The 18914-nt window shown below is 42.6% G+C and overlaps 1 protein-coding gene across 3 annotated transcripts in view; it reads right to left on the bottom strand.

Annotated features, from left to right (window-relative positions):
- The window catches only part of PPP2R2B (protein phosphatase 2 regulatory subunit Bbeta), a 391000-nt gene that overhangs the window by 80551 nt on the left and 291535 nt on the right, over window positions 1-18914 (bottom strand). For all 3 annotated transcript variants that reach the window (XM_040998083.1, XM_040997993.1, XM_040998160.1), the window contains 3 exons: window positions 15040-15137; window positions 11745-11910; window positions 5850-5962 (listed from right to left, as the gene is read on the bottom strand). In XM_040998083.1, coding sequence (XP_040854017.1) covers window positions 5850-5962; window positions 11745-11910; window positions 15040-15137 — 377 coding nt within the window. The remainder of the gene's footprint in view (window positions 1-5849; window positions 5963-11744; window positions 11911-15039; window positions 15138-18914) is intronic.

The raw sequence follows: 18914 nt of genomic DNA, 5'->3' as shown, positions 1-18914 counted from the left end.
GCCTCTGTCTACAGATCTCTAAAATAGGCAGGATGCATAAATCACAGGAATCTGATAAAGACAGAGTTATAAAGTATACAGAAACTACCCAGCCCCAAGCTTGCCTGTAAGATGAAGCTGAGTAACTGTAGCTGCTATTATTATTACTGTTGGCTCAGTGGTTTTTTTTTTTTTAATAAAAACCAGATGAAGTTGATATACTGGATCTCTCTCTGAGCACACTATCTAGTCTTTAAGTCAACCTCTGAGTCCCAGGCCCAGCAAGCAGTAATTCTCAAGTCCCCTCTGGGAATTACAGCTGGCAAATGTTCGTGCCAATTTGCCATGGTGTCCTAGGCTGTTGCTGGGGCAAGTGTTGAATTTACCATTCATGTGATTTGTAAATATCAAGGTCATTTCAAATGGTAAAATCTTAGTTATGGAGTATTACAAGAATATGTGCCTTGAGCTATGGGGGAGAACTGAAGCAGACACAATCAGGGGACCAGGGTATGAAAATCTGATGTCAACTAATTTTTCATCTAGAAGATTCTTTGCTTCTTGTATCCCTACTCGTGGCAGAAAAGCTGTCACAGTCCCCACCTCTCACTTTCCATTCCCTTCCAAATCAAGCCCATATGTTAAGATAGCTTTGATGGAGAATTTGGAGACACACAAATCAATGATGAACTTCCTGGATCTTTGGTCAAGAAAGACTATGTGTTTAGAAATCAGAAGCTGCAAGAATGAAAACCACCAGGTTGGGAGTCAGAAAGACCTGGTTTAGATCCTAGCTATGTCATTCTTTTAGCCATGAGATCATCTCTTGCTTATTCCAAATCAATTTTCATTTCTGTACAATCTATTCATTTGACAAATAGGTAGTGAATGCCTAGCATGTGCCAGGCATTGTTGTATGAATTAGGGCTTTATGAGAGAGTACAAAACACTGACCTTGTATTCAATGAGTTTTACTAGAAGTGGAGCAGTGTTCTCGACAATGAAGCAATGAAACATTACGCAATGGTAAGAGCTAAGGAAAGAATGGTCGATGAAGCATTAGAGGGAATGGAAAGACGTGGGTGTATTCTGTTTTTCACAGGGTGCTCCAGAACAGCTATCTGGCAAGTGGGCAATGGGCAAAGGCTAAGATGAAGAGTCCTTGGCTTCCAACAGTCCAGAGAAAACAACAGAGCATACCTGCAAGTGTGACTATGAGAACTGAAGGACAAAGGTATAAAATCCAGCCCCTGTCATGCAGTAACTATTCAATATATGGTGGCTACTATTATCAGGTCATTTCAGATAGTTCATGGAAATATGGAGTTGAGTTTATTTTGGAGCAAAATAAATTGAAATACATGTATATTTATTCATGAACCTTTTGAAAATCCCTCATTGTCATTCAAATAGTTATTTAAAGAGCAATGGGATACAACCTACTGGAAGACCTGAATTAATTATAGTCCCTTCATTTTGGGGAGGAGACAAGTTATGACAAGTCACAGCTTGGGTGCTTACACCCTCTAGACTCTATATTTGTAACAGGTTAAGAAGCCAGTGTCAATGTAGCCTAGGCTCCCAGGGCACTGGCAGCCAATCACACTAAGGAAACCAACACCTCCAGGCTCATCCTGCAGGGACAAGTTCACTAAGTGTGATTTCTCATCACCCAGTTTCCAGCTCAGGGTCATTAAATCACTGGAACACTAGGCCTGTTGCCTAGAAAGGGCTCTGGGGCCTGCTACCCCTGGGTATTGAGATACTGGGAAAGCGCTGAGGATCAGCTATGAGATGACTCACTGTCAGGGATCTGGAAACATACCATATGTATGCATCAACTTGTGTGTGTGTGTGTGTGTGTGTGAGTGACAGAGAGGGAGAGAGAGACAGACAGACAGAATATAAATGAATGTGTGTATGTGTGGTGGGGAGATCCACCTTCCTCCAGCTAGCCTGTGCTCATGATTGACAGCAATTGCAAACGCTCAAATGTCTGTTGTCGTGTAAGAGCCACAGTCCTGGAAGCCATAGTCCTGGAATACACACTGGGAAAGTCACTTTCCCTTTCTGAACCTGCATCAGTTCTAAGGGCCTGAATTCCAGAGCAACATAAATCAAGGTCTGACTTTCAGTACTGCATAGCATCGGTCATATTAGTAACCAGTTCGAGCCTCATTTGGTAAATGGACGTTTTTCCCAGTGAACTGCACCTGTGGAGGTTGTTAATAAGGACGGACAGTGTGAAGCACTGTGCTGGTGCATGGGGTATAGCAAATGTACAATGAACACCAGGTAGCAGCATCTTCATCAGCCAAGTACCTGTCCTGACTCCATCCTTGGCTGTTCTGAAGATGAAGCAGGGTGTTAGGTAAGCTAACATTTTGTTGTGTCAATGATACTTTACAGCTACAAGTGTTATTAAACTATTATCATGATTTGTTACGAGTCCACAAAGAAGTTTCAGTATTTATGGAAGTGCTTTCCCTAGGCTCTTGGAGGGTAACAAGCTCTTGGGTTTGAGGGGCTGCTCCATGAACAAGAGAAAAAGCTACATTCTTCCTTGGAGAAGCTGAGCAGCAGCATGGAAACAAAACAGGCTCATTACCCAGCGAGGATTAATTAGCTGTCAGGTATTATTAAATGTTCTCATTCTCAAGACTCAATGGTAGAACCTGAAACTGTGAAAGTGAGGGAACGGTAATCATAGCACAGACAGTTGCTGGCAATGCGAATTTCAACAGCAGATCACGTTAGTAAATGACAGTCTGATTAATATCACATCAGCGTCTTCTCTGTTTGGAGTCACTGTTCTGCATCTATGATTTCTGTGGTCACCTGGAGTTTCTCAGTGTTTGGAGAAGAGGAAAGGCTGGGTGGGGATGTGTACACTGGAATACAGGACACATGAAAGAAAGCCTGAGCAGGGGGAGAGGGTGACATCACATGGGCATTTATCATTGTATAGCAAATTTGTCTCCCAATTGGGAGCATTCACTGCTAAAAAAGACTAAAAACCAACAGATGCTAATAATAAGAGCTTCAGGAGTGCTACAGATGACAGAATTCATGGACCACCAGTGGTTGACAAGGGATTTTTCTATATCCCCCAACCAAGGATGGGTTGCTGGAATCTACCTTTCTGAGTCCTGTGCTTGTGGAGAAACAAGGTGATTGACCAGCCAGGGTCATACAATTGGATAACAAAACAGTAAGAACTAGAATTGGGATTTATCAACTCCCAGTCACACAGTTGGGTATTCTGTAGGACATGAAATCCCTTTCATTATCAGCACTGCCTTGCTAAGAGGAGGATGGAGTCTACCCCAGTGGAACCTTCTTAATGTAATTTTTGAGAGACTTTTTAAATTGGAGCTGGCACTGCGGCTTAGTAGGTAAAGTCATTGTGCTCACTGGTTTGAGTTCTAGCTGCTCCACGTCTAATTCAGCCTTCTACCAAGGTACTTGGGAAAGCAGCAAAGAATGTCCCAAGTTCTTGGGCCCCTGTAGCCAAGTGGGAGAGCTGGAAGACACTCCTGGCTCTGGTATAGCCCAAGCCAAGCTGTAACAGCCATTTAGGGGATAAATCACTGAGTAGAAGATGTCTAACTCTTAAAGAGAGTCAGAGGGAAGGAAATAGTGAGGGACACAGACCAGAAAGGGGCGGGGGGTGGTGCATGGGGAGAATGGGGGAGACAGTGTCTTCAATCTGTTGGGAGTTTATATCCCCAAATGGTCACAAATGGCTAGAGCTGGTCCAGACTGAAGTGAGGCAGCCAGAATGCTATCCTGGTCTCCCACATGGCTACAGGGGCCCAAATACTTGGGCCAGCTTCTGATGTTTTCCCAAGTGCAAAAACAGAGAGCTGGATTGGAATGGAGCTGTTGAGATTCAAGCTGGCACTCTGATGTAACAAGCAAAAGGCTTGACTCCCTAGAACACAGCACTGACCCCTCTAGTGGGAATATACACAGGTCTTGTCTTCTTTTCATAGGATACAGTTCCCGAAAGGATTAAGCACAAATAGCTAAAGCCCCCTGAAGCACCATGAGCAATAGGAATTCACAGCACTGGCTACAGGTGGCATCTGAAAGATTCTATCCAGGTGGCAAATAAGGGCAAAGTCAAATCTGGGTAGAAGATCATGCTATGTATTCTTTATTTATTTTCCCTATGGGGTTGCAACGTTCTGAGGGAACTTTTCTTTGTTCTTTGGTCATCAGCACAATTCTAGCCACTTAGAAGATGCCAATGAATAGTTTATACAGTAAGTACAATAGCATAAAAAGTATAAAAGGAATAGATTAATTTTCTTACATCTATTATCAGTGGAGGTAATCATAGCTGTGACACTGATGATGACAATGATGATGTGACAGTGACCTAAAAGAACACTGAGTATCTTCCAGATGACACACAGGCTAAGCTCCTCAATACACACTCCCTGACCGAAAACACACATCCCTGGTGAGCAGTGATTACCACCATGCTTCTTATATGATGAGGCATTCAAGGCACAGAGTCATCAGCTTAGAGAGTAAACAGCCAGACAGAACCAGTGTTGGTATTCCTCAGGCTCACCTCATGCAGCCCCTGAAACTTTAGGCCTTTGTGAGCATCCAGGGTGGGAAATGATGCTGCCCTGTCTGACAAATGTGGACTTGAAGGTACTGGCTGAGAGAAAACAGCAGCCAGCACTTACTGGCTCAGGAAGAGCTCAACTTTGTACTTCACAACGAACAGCCCACCATCGAGTCAGTGTCTAAAAAGCATAGGTAAGTGAACGAAAGGACGGACGCATCAACAAGCTAGCAAGTCAGGCCAAGAATGACCACTGCATTCTCATTTCTGCCGTTAGTCCCAGTGGCAGCACCTCCTTTCTGTATGTACACTTGATCTTCATCCTCAGTTTCTGCTCTTTACAAGAGTAGCTGGCTTCTGAAAGTGTGCATCTCACAGTGACATAAGTTACTTGAGGCTAGGATGGGTTCTACTGTGGCCAACCTTACTACTAAAACAGAACACATTAAAAGCTGAAGTTATCATTCAGTTCTAATCCACTTCAAGCTACACCTAGAGTACCTTGCCTTAAACATTTTCTTTTCAAAATCCATTGTTTCTACCAGTTTCCTATGAGGCATTTCCTGGCCTTCCAGAACTAAATCTAGTTTCTCCCTCCTTCAATCCAACTGCAGCTTTGACCATCTCCTTCTGGCCATTTGCCTTGGTCTCATAATGTCAGAATCATTTGTGTTCAGCTGATGAGAGCTGTTTTCCTTGCCAGCTGTATGTTTGGGGGACAGGAAGGAAGCTACTCTAAGATTAGGGATCACAGGCTGAGTTTCAGCCACAGAAAGGCTTTCCATCACCTGGATCCGTGAACAGCATGTTCTCCATGTTGGAAGTGGAGACCTAAAACCTCTCTCTCAGGGCTTAATCTCCAAATGGCTGAGTGGTTGTAAGATTTGGATAAGGCGCAGAATTGGAGCCCTCTCTTGTTAGGGTCTGAAGTTTGCAACCTGAATCACAAAACTTCCGCTTCCCACCAGGGTCATTCCCTCCTTCAGATTTAGAGAGCAGAAGGTACTCAAGACCTTTGAGCAGACAAAGGCTGAGGATTTGGGAATGGGTAGCAGTGGCCATGGGGCCGCATGGGGACAAGGTTTCAGGGACCAAAGGAAACACAAGGACTTCAAGGACCTGGCACCTTTCCCACTCTTCCATCTGCCACCAGAGCGTGGGGAAAGCTGAGGGCCTGCCACAACATGCTGCAGCATGCTTTTTCTCTCATGTGATAGCATGATATTGTCAGCCATTACATGGCGGAACTCAGGACCTGACAGCCACCAGACCAGCCATGAGCACTCACCCGTAGGGTTGTGATGGTGGCAGGATCCCGGAGCCGGCCCTCCTCATCTTTGAGATTGTAGCCTTCTGGCCTCTTATCCCGCTCGCTGACTTTCCATAGCTTCACAGTTTTATCTGTGGAGGGTGAGCAGAGGAAGTCAGATGTCCAGTGCAAAGAAAACCTATAAAAAAATTTTTTTTGGGGGGGAGGCTCAGGGGATTGGAGAAAGGTGGAAGTGATGAAGGAAAAAAAAATAAGTATGGAAGCTGTAGTGCATAAATCTGTCATTGGAAGGCAAGACACAATTCAAAAGAAAAAGTGTGAACAAAGCTGGAACAGATGACAAGGCTCTGCCAGATCCACAGTGTACATGCTAATTAGGCTCATTCAGTAAAACTGCTGAGCATGGAGTAAGAGTAACCACAGCTAGAGCTTACTATTTGACTGTGTTAGTCCCTGATATGGAAAATTAACCATACATGTTTTTGATGGGCTCTCTTTCAGCATCCACCTCACTGGATCACTGCTCTTTCTTGCCATGTTGGGAAAGGCCCTTCATGGTCTGTATGCTGCACTACCTCCATCTTTCCCATCTCACCATCTACCCTTGACCTCTTCACTCTAGCATCCAGCCCAGTCCTGCTCTCAGGGCTTTTGTACTTGCTATGTCTTCTGCCAAGAAAGCACTTTATGCTTCTTTTTATGTAACTCATATCTTTAGTTCTCTTTCTGCTCACACCCCACTGTCTACAAGCCTTCACCTTTTTCTGGCTTCATTTTTCTTCAAGGTACTTGTTACTACCTAAACATTGGTTGGCTTTTACTCTCTGTTTATTTGTTTCTGTCTCACTAGCATGTCAAATCTCTGGAGGCAGAGATCCTGTGTGGTATATTCATCACCAAGAGCAGGTGCTCAACAAGTATCAGTTGGAGAGATGATTCTCTTCTAGAGTGTTATTTCAGCAACACTCAGGGACCTACATTGATGAGGGGGATGAATCCCACGGCTCCATTCCCATTGCCATCTACTTGGAGTCCTTCAGCTGCAGACAGCCTTTGTCATCTTTGCCTGTTTCCTACCCTTTTTGCCACTTGAAAACACCTGTCATTCTTCATAGCACTGAAACAGAGGTGAGAAGTCCAGTGCTGATGGGAGTTGGCCAGGCTGGGGAAATGAGTAGAAGAGGCCAAGTCAAGCTGGGGAGTGGGAGACGGCCTGCCCAATAAGAAAACCTGGTTGGGTCCAACATATGTAGGCCACATGCTTCTGTAGGCTTCCTGATCAGATCCTGCCTTCTCTGTTCCTGCTTGCTTTGATTCCCCTGCAGAAAGGCAACTACCTGGCCGCCTTTGTTGGGTATCCCCACATCCTAGAAAAAGCTTTGATTAGCACAGAAATATAAAACCTAGTTATATTTGAATTCCAGACAGAAAGTGAGCAAGTTTTAGTATAGGCCCCACATACATCAACCTGACAAATCAGGACTGTGTCTGTGCGTCTCTGTTTATTTCTATGTTGGGGGAAAACAGTATTTTCTTCAAGTGAGTTCTTCTGAGGACAAAGTGAATGACAGCAGGTGGAGCATACAACACTGCTGACTCCAGTCTCATCCCGATAGATGACATCAGCACATCCAAGGGCTTCTCTGATCGTCTACTTAGGGTCTGAGTTCTGCGGAAAAAAGCTGCTCTGCCCTGGTGTGTGTTCCTCTCTCTTTGCCCCACTATATCTCGCTCTTGTTTCATCACACCTGACTGTGCCACCTTCACTCCTTGGCCCCGTGGAGTGCAGATCTTCTGAATGCCAGGGATCCACAGCCCTGCTTCCTCGTAAGATGTCAGAAATGACAGCCTTGCCCTCAGGACCCTCAGGGTGCCACACAGCAGGATTTCAGCAACAAGGGGCTACGTGCACCCATCAATGGGGCCACCTGTCTGTAGGCACACCCAGTCAAGCTTCTAAGTGTGTCCCCCCGCCCCCCGCATTGCTCTAATGTGGGCTCGCTCTGGCATGTGCTGGGGAGCAAAAGGCAAAGCAGGCTTTTGAAGCTGTGGATTTAAGTTAGAACTTGCACTCTAGATGCTGGCACCTCTCTGGAGATTTTGCTGCACACTGCACTGCTTTTGAGGGTGAGAAGAGAAAAGATGGCCCATAGTTATGCAGTTACTAGAGGAGGTCTGATCAGCTGTGGCTTGGAGGAACCCAAGAGCCAGTATATTTCACACCAAATGTTTTGTCGCATGGCTGTGAAAAGTATCCCATCCCATTTGCTAGGCAAGTTTGTCTTATGCCTTTTTTTTTTTTAAATCATGAATGACAAACTGCTAGACAGAGAAAACGGAAATCACAGGTTGAAGATTCAGAATAAGTCATTTGTAATTATTTTAATCAGGGACATTCACTGCCAACATATTATATTAATTCTAGTAATATTTTGTCTATGTCTTATTTTGATGGTGTTAGAAGCTTAATAGTGTTGTAAGTACAGTCTTTCAGTTTCTCTTTATTATTCTACAAGTAGTATATGTCACAAATTAGAAAATAAAAATAAACAAAGCTAAAAAATTCAACTATCTCTAGAGGTAACTAGTAAGAAAATGTCCTGGATATTATATTTTATAAAGAATTGTATCTGGGCCTGGCACAATAGCCTACTGGCTAAATCCTCACCTTGTGTCCATGGGGATCCCATGTGGATTCTGGCTCGTATTCCAGCTGCTCCACTTCCCACTCAGAATCCCTACTTGTGGTCTGGGAAAGCAGCAGACGATGGCCTAAAGTCTGGGGACCCTGCACCCACGTGGGAGACAGGGAAGAAGCTCCTGGTTCCTAGCTTCAGATTAGCTCAGTTATGGCCATTGTGGTAACTTGAGGAGTGAATCAGTGAATGGAAGATCTTTCTCTCTGGATCTCCTATCTGTATATTTGCTTTTCCAATTAAAAAAAATTTAAAAAAAATGTTTGTATCTTTTAAATATGTGTAGTTAATGATATTTATTTTGCCTAGTTTATAATATATATGTTGCCTATACCAATATATATCCCCACAAGAGTATTTATGGGCACATATTAATATATTAGTATATAAAATATAATTTACAGCAGTGAAAATTTGTTAACAGATCATGGTCTGCTAGTAAATTAAGGAGAAGTCATAGAAGTGGACATTACGCAGACACTGAAATGGTATGATGTTTGGAAGACTAATAATTAGGATGAAATTTCTGTTATTAATTGTTAATTTATTATATTAAATATCTGATGAGAAAACTTTGCAGACTATCACATTTATATTAAAGAGTGAACATTTATCTATGCCTCTTTGCTTTTTCTTTTAAATACATTAGTGGCAGTTTTCCCTTGATGGACGCACTTTCACTGTCTTCATTTTGCTTCTGTTTTTTTTTTTTCCAATAAATGTGTACCACTTTCACTGGAAGAAAAACAAATTAACTGTGCCTTCTCGTCTCATCGTAGGTATTAAGACAAGAGTAGGAAACTACAGCCATGTGCTTTCACAAGGCAAATAATCAAAGTCAAGATTCATAATTGAAAGTTGGTGTATTTTTCACTAAAATCATAATGTAAAAAATGTACTCCAGAAGAAAGTAAAAATTGTATCCAAGTATAATGAGATAAGCACATTTTTTTTTCTTAAAAAAAAAAAGATAATTGATGGCAAATTCAATCCAATTCCCCACAGTCATGTTGCCTGCAGTCATTCTTGACTTTATTATTACACATTTTTCCTTGACTCAGTGTCTTGAAGCTTTATGGCTAAAAAAGTCTAAGGAACATATGTCTGTAGTTATGAGTAATGACTTTTTCTCTCTTCTGGCTGGTTCTCTGAGAAGTTTGTCAGGACTGTAGCAGCTTTTAAATGCAATCTTATTATCTATCATCATTTTCACTTTTGTACAGTAATTCCAATTGTCTTCCATTACATTTAGCATGATAACCCATATGGCTTAAGGCAGAATCTCAACCTCAATATTATTCCAAAAAAGAAAATTGTACTAGAAAATGGGGAATTTTCTTATAGGACTCATTTTGAGATGCTGCTGGCATATGAAAGAGCATCCCAAATGGGAAGATAATATCGTTGTTAATCAAAAAACTATTTAAAAACTCAATTAACAGAACATCGTGCTATATAATTAATCTTCATTGCATTTCACTTTCTCTTCCATCCCTGCTCCCAAAACAAAGTAGTTAATAACTCTTTGAATTCTATTGCAATAATCAATAGACTAAATTTCATAATACAGAGTATGCTAGTTTTAGAAAAGACCAGGCACTTTACTGAAATTAATTAAGGGAGAATCACCAGTTTCTCTTATTTTGAATAATCTGAAATCTTCAGAGTCTATAAGTGAGACATAAACAACAAAATCAAAAGAAATTATAAACAAATTCTTGTGATTTGGCTTCTAAGAAACCAAGTTCACGGAAGGTGAACGGTACAATAAAAACAGTTCTAAGGAAGAACCAAACTAGTTGTAATCTGGAAAGACAGATGAGTGGTGATCTTCATCTGCAGAGAAAAGACCTGCTTGTGTGACCTCCAAAACAGGTTGTTTCCGAAGTGTCATTCTGAGAACACTTCTCTATGCTGGCTTCATAGTTGGTGTTTATGCACGTGAAAACAAGGGGGTCTTTTTTTTCTGGGTAAGAGTAATATAAGGCTTACTATAAAAATTCACAAAATAAAGGGCATGTATCTACCAGTGCACATACCATGCACAATTAAAAAAATTAATCATAATGAACATTTTATTTCTTCAATTTTTACAAAAATGTGAATGTCTGCATTATATGCATTTTGGCAGTTTTTCACGTGATATGTTCAACTTTTTTTTTTAAATTTATTTTTATTGGAAAGGCGGATATACAGAGAGGAGAGACAGAGAGGAAGATCTTCCGTCCAATGATTCACTCCCCAGGCGGCTGCAACGGCTGGAGCTGAGCCAATCCGAAGCCAGGAGCCTCTTCTGGGTCTCCCACACGGGTGCAGGGTCCCAAAGCTTTGGGCCGTCCTCAACTGCTTTCCTGGGCTACAGGCAGGGAGCTGGATGGGAAGCAGGGCTGCCGGGACTAGAACTGGTGCCCATATGGAATCCCGGGCTTGCAAGGAAAGGATCTTAACCACTGCTCCACCATGCTGGGCCTGAACAGTTCCCTTTTTAAAAAATGTTGGGTGGAAGTAAAAACAGCAAATCTATCTTTCTTGACTTCAATGTGCACTCCTCAGAGGTTCACATACAGCAAGAAATGACTGACTTTTTATTTGTTTGGGGGAGGGTGTGTCACCCCTCATATACTAATCCTCTTCTACTACAATGCCATACTGTTCCATTGACACCTTCTACCCTGTGTTGGACACAGGTGGTTTTGTTTAGCAGGGACTAGAGAGAGAACGATGCTCCCAGCTCTTTAGGAGGGTCTGTGCTTTCTTCTTGAGCTCCTAGCTGGGACCTTGACTTTGTCAGACACACAGCCATCTGCTTCACAGGCCCTGAGATACATTCAGGGATTAATAACTACTACTTAGTGTGCCAAATTCATGGAGACACCATGTTGAATTTCTTGAAACGCATTCCCAGAATAACACTAAGTGAATTTGAAGACAGGAAATCACATTCCAGAAACACCTGCAAATAATCTACCTTTGTTGAAAACTGCAGATCACAGTTTCACATAACTGGGTCATTAAGTCGGTATTTTTAAAAAGAATGGCTACTAGGTCCTGACAACCTGCTTTGCATGTGCTCGCCATTCCTCCATTACAAAGGTGTTGATAAGTGCATAACAGCGCACAAGGCAAAAAAGAAAACGGAGGCTCAGACAGACTGAAGCCCACCATTCGGCAGACTACACTTCATTCACAGAACAACAAATAGAGTAAGTCCACCTACCATTAGTAGACAGAAGAAAGTAAGCTGCATTCTGTTGAGGAAGCCATCTTATTTTATTAATTTTTTCTTCTATTTCTAAACTCTTCAGGTAATCGAACTCGGGTTCATGGCTCTGGAATGTGCTGTAAACATTGTATTCACCCCTACGGTGAATCTGATTTTTACTCTGTAGGAAGGAAGAAAAAAAATACACAAAAATTAAATTACGGAAGCCAACTACAAAATTCCCCAATTGCCCTCCGCCCGCCCTTTATTCATCTTTCATTTTGGGCAGAATCATTAGTGGTGGGATTAGTCCGGGACCAGGACAGCCACCTCTTTAATGCTAGTTCGGGGCTTTCCAAGCTTCTTCAAACATTTTGTTTATTTTTTTAAAGATTAATTTTGATTGGAAAGGCAGATTTACTGAGAGAAGGAGAGACAGAAAGATCCTCCATCCACTGGTTCACTTCCCAAGTGGCTGCAAGGGCTGGAGCTGAGCTGATCTGAAGCCAGGAACTTCCTCCGGGTCCCCCATGCAGGCACAGTGTCCCAAGACTTTGGGCCATCCTCTACTGCTTTCCCAGGCCACAAACAAGTGGGAAGTTGAACAGTTGGGACATGAATTGGTGCCCATATAGGATTCTGGTGCATGTAAGGCGAAGACTTTAGCCACCAGGCTACTGTGCTGGGCCCAACTTTATGTTAGTTGAGAAAAAGAAAGTGAGATATCATTCTGATCAGTCAGTGTACTCCCTAAATGATCCTAAATGGGCGAGGGCTGAAGCTGGGAACTCAACCTAGGCCTGCCATGTGGGTAGCAGAAGCCCAATCATTTGAGCCATCCCTGTTGGTTCCCAGGGCTTGTGTTACAGCCAACACTCAAACACAGGTACTCTGAAATGGGATGTGGGCTGTTCCAGTAGGTTAGACACTCATCCTTTCAACGTTTTTGTGTGTGTCCCCGTTAACAAATATTCCTGTCTTAGAAATACATTTGTAAATTTTATGCATGAACTTCTGTACTTATACATGATATACATAACACAGAAATAGAAAGAGGGTAAAATAGGACACAATTTTAAAATCCAGCTAAGTTTTCATATTTTTGTCACATATCCTAAAATATACCTTGGATATCCTTTGAGGTAAACCAAGTCATGCTGGTAGGGGGTGAAAATGGAATTAAAGAAAAAGCTTATTCTGGTCCAGGAAATTGTGAAGCTCACATATTTTTTTCCCCATAGCACATTTTTCCATGCATTTTCTGAAGGCTATTTGTATACTTGTAGCCATCCCCTATAAATAGGACAAAGCTGCAACTTCAGCAATTGTCACTGGCTTTTAAAAAATCTCACCCGATCCTCCTAGAATCTGAAAGATAGGCAGAGCCGAAAGAGGGTCAGTGATATTAAGTTACTGCCTCAAGGTCGCATGGCTCCATCCAGCTCTCTCTCTGCTTCCCCCAAACAAGGGACAAAACTGGCGTTCAGAGACGCCAGCTGCATCATGAAGCAAAAGGGGAAACTCTTCCTCTGGCTTTCCCCTAGCAGTGATTGTGCAGATAGTGAACAGCAGGAAGTAAATAAATGATGAGAAAATGAAAGGAGGCGAGAGCAAGATGACAGGAGAGGGGACAAAGAGAACAACAGAACACACGGAAGAGACACACAGAAAGAGGGAAGCAGGGGGGCTGTTTCAGGCATTTTACCCGGAGAGTCAAGATTCAGGCTTTGGGAAACTTCTCACCAATTCAAACCTGGGTCTCAGTAAACAGTTGTTACAAATACTTAGAGCAAAATAGTTCCTGGGTGTATACAGCACATCCAAACCCACTGCTGACCACTCCACACTCCAGCCTTTCCAAACATTTCAGGAAATTAAAATAGGAAACTCTTAGAGCTATCGCAAAATGTATACTGGAACACTGTCAACCAGGTACAGCACTGGGTAGTTCCACCTTATCAGTGTGAATTTAACTGGGTCTTAACAAAAAAAAATGCAGAAGCTCTGAAGTCAGTTTTCAAAGGACTTTAACTGCTGACATACTTGCTTAGGAGAGAGTAAGTCCACCTTTAACAATAAATTTATACGAATGTTGATTTGCTACCATCCAAATTAGACTGTCAAGTGTGTGTGGTATGTGCCAGACCAATTAGCACTAGGCAGCTCTGGAAGAACAGGAAAAATTCCAGGTCACGAAGAGCTATTAGTTGCTACTTGCCAACCACATTTTTGCATTTCCAGGGCCAACACAATAGGCTGGGTGCCTGATTTAATGCTGAACACTTGAATTTATACAGAATCCCAAGGGATTATGACGCCCTTATAGAAATTAATTGCAAATAATGTGCAATTACCAAATATATCACCTCTAAATGAGGCTTTCCTTTTTGGAGGGGAGGGGTAATGCAAATGGCTTTGAGGCACAAAGCAGGCATTAAATTGCCAAGGAAGTCTCTGATGAAACCTTTCTCGTGCTTCCCAAGGGCTGAGTGAATCTCCGAGGCAGGCGGTGGCAGATGGGAGTGTTACGAGGCACACAGACTTGCCTGCTGGAAGCTCTATATGACCATGCCAGGGGAGGCCAAGGAAATCAGATTGGGCCATAATTCCATTCTGACAAAACAGACACGTGTACACACACACACATGTGCGCGCACACACACACACACACACACGCGGAAAAAGAGAAACAATTCCTAGTGGAACTGAAGTCTCAAAAAAGCATTTTGAGAGTGACCTGGGAGCAAGGGTTTCTTCTTTCAAAGAATGGGACAGGCAGAGCTCAGCTCTGGGCACTCCCATGTCCCCTGTGCCAGTGGGTGTGCCCACCATGTGTCACGCTCATATCACTTCATGGGCTGTCCACTCCCATCGGTGCTTTACGGACCCTGCACTCTGGTTTCTTCCCTAATCCCACTTGTCCTGTTCACATGTCTTGGCAAAATGAGACTATTTTTTTTCTTCCCTTCATCATACTCTGTCAGCCCCTGAAACCAGGGGCAATGACTTTCAATACATCAAGGATAAGTTTCACACCAGAAGGGGGTGTTGAACTCCATAAGCACCACTGGGACTCTGTGGGTCAGACAAGAAGTGAAGTCATTTCGGATGTTCAGTATCCAGGGCTGGAGAGATGGAAGGCTGTGCCCAGAGCAGGCTGTGTAACGAGAGGTTTCTGGAAAAACTGTCAATGTACTTTTTAAGTTTATGAGCAAAACAGCAAGGTTAAAGGCAACACACGAGGATTAAGGAACAGTGGGAGATCTCTTTTAAAAAGAGGAGAAAACATTTTGCATTCACCGCTACTTACCTCCTGCTCTCGTTGAAATATTACAACCCGACCCCCCTTGTCCCCTGTCGCTAGTAATTCTCCTGTGTGGTTGAATTCTACCGTAGAGATAATGTCAGCTGAAAAGAAGAAGACAAAGGCAATTTAAGTAACTGCACACTTCCTTTGAATGGATAGATAATAGACAATCTTTTCTGTGCACTGAAGGGCTCAGGGCTTTGTCTCTGCAGTGGAATTTACAGGGATTTTACATTCTGTGTTTTGAGTGCCACTAGAAAGGAAGCTTGGAGAAGTACATTTCCTGGATGCCCACACTGCACTTGACCTCTTGGAACCTTCGGGGAGAACAAAAGGGGAAAATTCCATTCATACCTTTGTGCATTGAATAAGAGAAAACAAGTTTCCGGGTGGTGCAAGGAAACAATCACTTGCTTCAGTACCGTTTGCCAACCAGAATCCCGTCAACCTGCCTGTGGCCTTGGCCCCTCCCCTTTCTTTGCACCGAGAAACCTCCTCCAACAGGTTTCAGTTGTGGTCATGCAACTTGGGACAGAGGACTGTGATGAAGGATGCTCAGACACAGCAAATGGAGGTACAAACAAATCCCTGGGGGTATTCCAAGCCCTTCAAGGAAGGATCCTACTAACGCACTAGATTGAGGCCTGCTCCCCCGGTTTTGAGGATTCCAACACATTCTTCTAGAACAGGCTTATTCAAACTCCTGCAGAAATATGCTGAGGGTCATGAGGTTGGGGCGGGGGGGTGGGGGAGGCTGGGGAGGGGGCCCGATCTGGCTTCTGTGTTTTTAAATGGGGTAAGCACACATGCACTGGGAACTCAGAGCACAGATAATTGCTGAAGGAGTGCCAGGCTGCCACGTCTTTCTTTGCCACTGGTTACCTCCAAGGAACATGGACAGGTAAATTACCTATGATTAGATTTATTAGTGCTATTTTTAGAAAAATGACAGAGGTTAATTCTCCTGCAATTATTCCCCTGCAGGGCTCCCACAATTGCTACCAAGAGTGCAAATGAGTTTAGAAAAAAAGAAGAGAAAAAGGAGGCAGGGGGATTCTGATGATTCCTTTGAGAGAGGAACGTTCATGGAAAGCAAAGGGGAAACAGTGAGGTGGGAAACTCAAGCAGTCGCCCTTGAAAAATTTTGATCTCAAATCCTACTTTTATATCATTCTTCTAGTGATCATTTTTTATACAAAAGTAAAAATAAAAATAGAAATAGAAAATAAGTCACCAGCCTTATTCATTTTTGGAGGACCATTCACGATCTCTGATTTTGGCTTCTGAACTTACCTACTGGGTTGGTCCTCTAAAAGACCCCCACGGTAATGAAGTAGCATGGATAAAATAAACCAGGCAAACTAGGAAGGCTTGTGCTGCTTCTTATGGGACCAAAGAGCTATTCAGTGCAAATCAGTTACACACTCCCCCCGCCCCACGACACAGAATATTGCATGTGCTGTCCGATGTTCAGTATGTTTTTTTTTAATCTGAAAATTCAGAGTTTTATGTTAAAAAAAGCATAACTTTTATACATGCTGAACTAGTTTCTCCAATGTCATAACAAAAAAATCAATATTGTCTGTCATGAGTATGATTTGTGGGTCATGGGTTTATTACTTCTGGCCTACAGAGTCTTCATTAGGAAAAGGCTCTTGATTTCTTATTGATTATCTGAACTGGAGAAATCTCTTGAATAAACCAGCCTTAAAGAAACACTGAAGAGGCTGCGTAGTTGCTAAGGTCCTGACAGAAGTTGAGGAAGCCAATCTAGCTAAGTGCCCTTGAATTAAGGACTGAAATCCAACATGGCTGGAAAGCCAATCAGCTCCGATGAATGATTTGATCCCTTCCTTGCACCACAGTTTTGCGTATCCCAGCAAAGTGCTGTCCTGTTTAGAGGTGAGAAGATGGCTGCTTAGCAACTTCAGTGACCTGAGGTTGTCAGGACTGAGCAGCACTGAATGTTGCGATCTACTTTTTATTTTTTCAGATTTATTTGCAAGGCAAAGTTAGAGAAAGGCAGAAGGAGAGAGACCTTTCATCTACTGTTGTACTCCCCAAAGGGCTCAAATCCCTGGAGCAGAAGCAGGGGCACTAAAGTCAGGAAACAGCGGTTTCACATGGGTCCCTTACTTGTATGGAAAGGCTCCAAGCATGTGGACCATCCTCCACTGCTTACAGTGGCTGGAAATGGAGCAGCCAGGACTGAAACCATGGCTCATAAGGGATGCCAGTGTCACAGGCAAGGGCTTAATACGGTGTGCTACAATGTTGGCTGTAAGGTTCACTTTTAAAAGATGTTTTTAAATTGTTATTTTTATTGTCCATGCTACAGTTTTGTAGGAATAGGGATTCTCCCATCTCTCCCCTCTTCCTCCTGCCATCTTCCCTCATGTTATTATAGTAGTCTAGTCAAGGGTTCACTTCTAACTTCCAAGACTTCTTCCTGTTTTACAATGAGTGGTTCACAGAAGGTAACAGAGCTCTCTGCTTTGGATGTTGTGATTTCTTTTCACTTATCACTCAGGTCCTAGGGAATCTTAAGTTGCTTCTGTAGAGAAGAGAAGATGGTGGGGAAGCCAGGTCAGGGATTGGTAACACTGTGCTCGTGTGGCAGACTGAGCTTTTAAGGTTTTGCTCCAATGAAGTTTCTACCTTTTGCCTGGCCGCCAATGCCAACACCAAGCACTAGAATTCTGGGTGGGCTGCAGGAGCCTCACACTGAAACGAAAAGATGAACCTCTCCTGTTGATGAAGCTGCTTATCTGAACAATGAAGTCACTTCATTCCATTGGGAGCCTTGGGCTCTGTTGCCTAGGAAATGCCACTCTAAGAGAAATGAAACTTGCTTTTCCAGGGATGACACAACCAATGTCTTTTTATCCAGAGTCTGTGGAAATGTCTTCAGTCTCAGGTCAAAGCAAGGTAAGATTTAACGTGAAGTCTAAGTTATATGCCCCAAGCCAGTGTTAATAGAACTCAGTCTTATGGACCATTAGGCATGAATCCAGTTAATAACAACAACAATAATAATAATAAACACCCACCCCTTTGTTTTCCAAGTGTCATTCTTCAATGCTAGGTCTTTCTCAAGAAACTTGTATAGGAGATGACTGACATTTGGATAGATGTTGAAATTCCTAAAACTTGCAAAGGCCTTATTTGTACTCACCTCCTACTGGCCATGTGGTCTGTATTTGGGGCTGTTTATATCAACTACTATATCTACCTTCCACCAGAACATATGCAAATGCATCTCAAGCTAATACCTATTTTGAACTTTCAGGATTCCTGACCCATTTATCATTGCTTGGCTGGTGTAACTGCATACTTATGGCACTATCCATATCTCCTTATCATCATCCATGGCTGTTTAATAATTGATGCAAAATTCATGAATCACTCCATCTTCCAATTTCAAGATACTGAAACTTTTCACAAAAATATCCTTGTGTTTACAGCATGCTTTTTTGGTAGGACAGTTTAAACTGTAAAAGATGTGCTACCTGGGACAAAAAGCCTTTCACAAATATATACAGATGTGACAGCATCAAGAAGCTAGCAAATGTATTGACAGTAAGTTTGTCTGAAATCATCAACAGAAATTAATTTATCCAAAAGAAAAAAAAATTTACCAAATTCTGCATTGCTTTTGCCTTTAAGAACTCAGCATTTCATGAACTGCTCAGCCTCATCATACTTTTGAGCAAGAAACTATAGATTTGGTCATTTTCCTGTCTTATATAGATATGGATAAAATCAACACTGACCAAAGCAACAAAATGCAGAAATAACATCAGAGGTCAATACAGTTAAAACAGTTTTTAATGGAAACCCTGGGGGTGGTAGGCAGTTTGCTCCACACTGTTTGTGCT

The sequence above is a fragment of the Ochotona curzoniae genome, unplaced genomic scaffold, assembly GCF_017591425.1.
Source record: "Ochotona curzoniae isolate NIBS_2020 unplaced genomic scaffold, NIBS_Ocur_1.0 contig_1, whole genome shotgun sequence".
In the NCBI taxonomy this organism is placed as follows: Eukaryota; Metazoa; Chordata; class Mammalia; order Lagomorpha; family Ochotonidae; genus Ochotona; species Ochotona curzoniae.
Note: the sequence above shows the minus strand (reverse complement) of the source record. Positions and strands in the feature narration are given on the sequence as shown.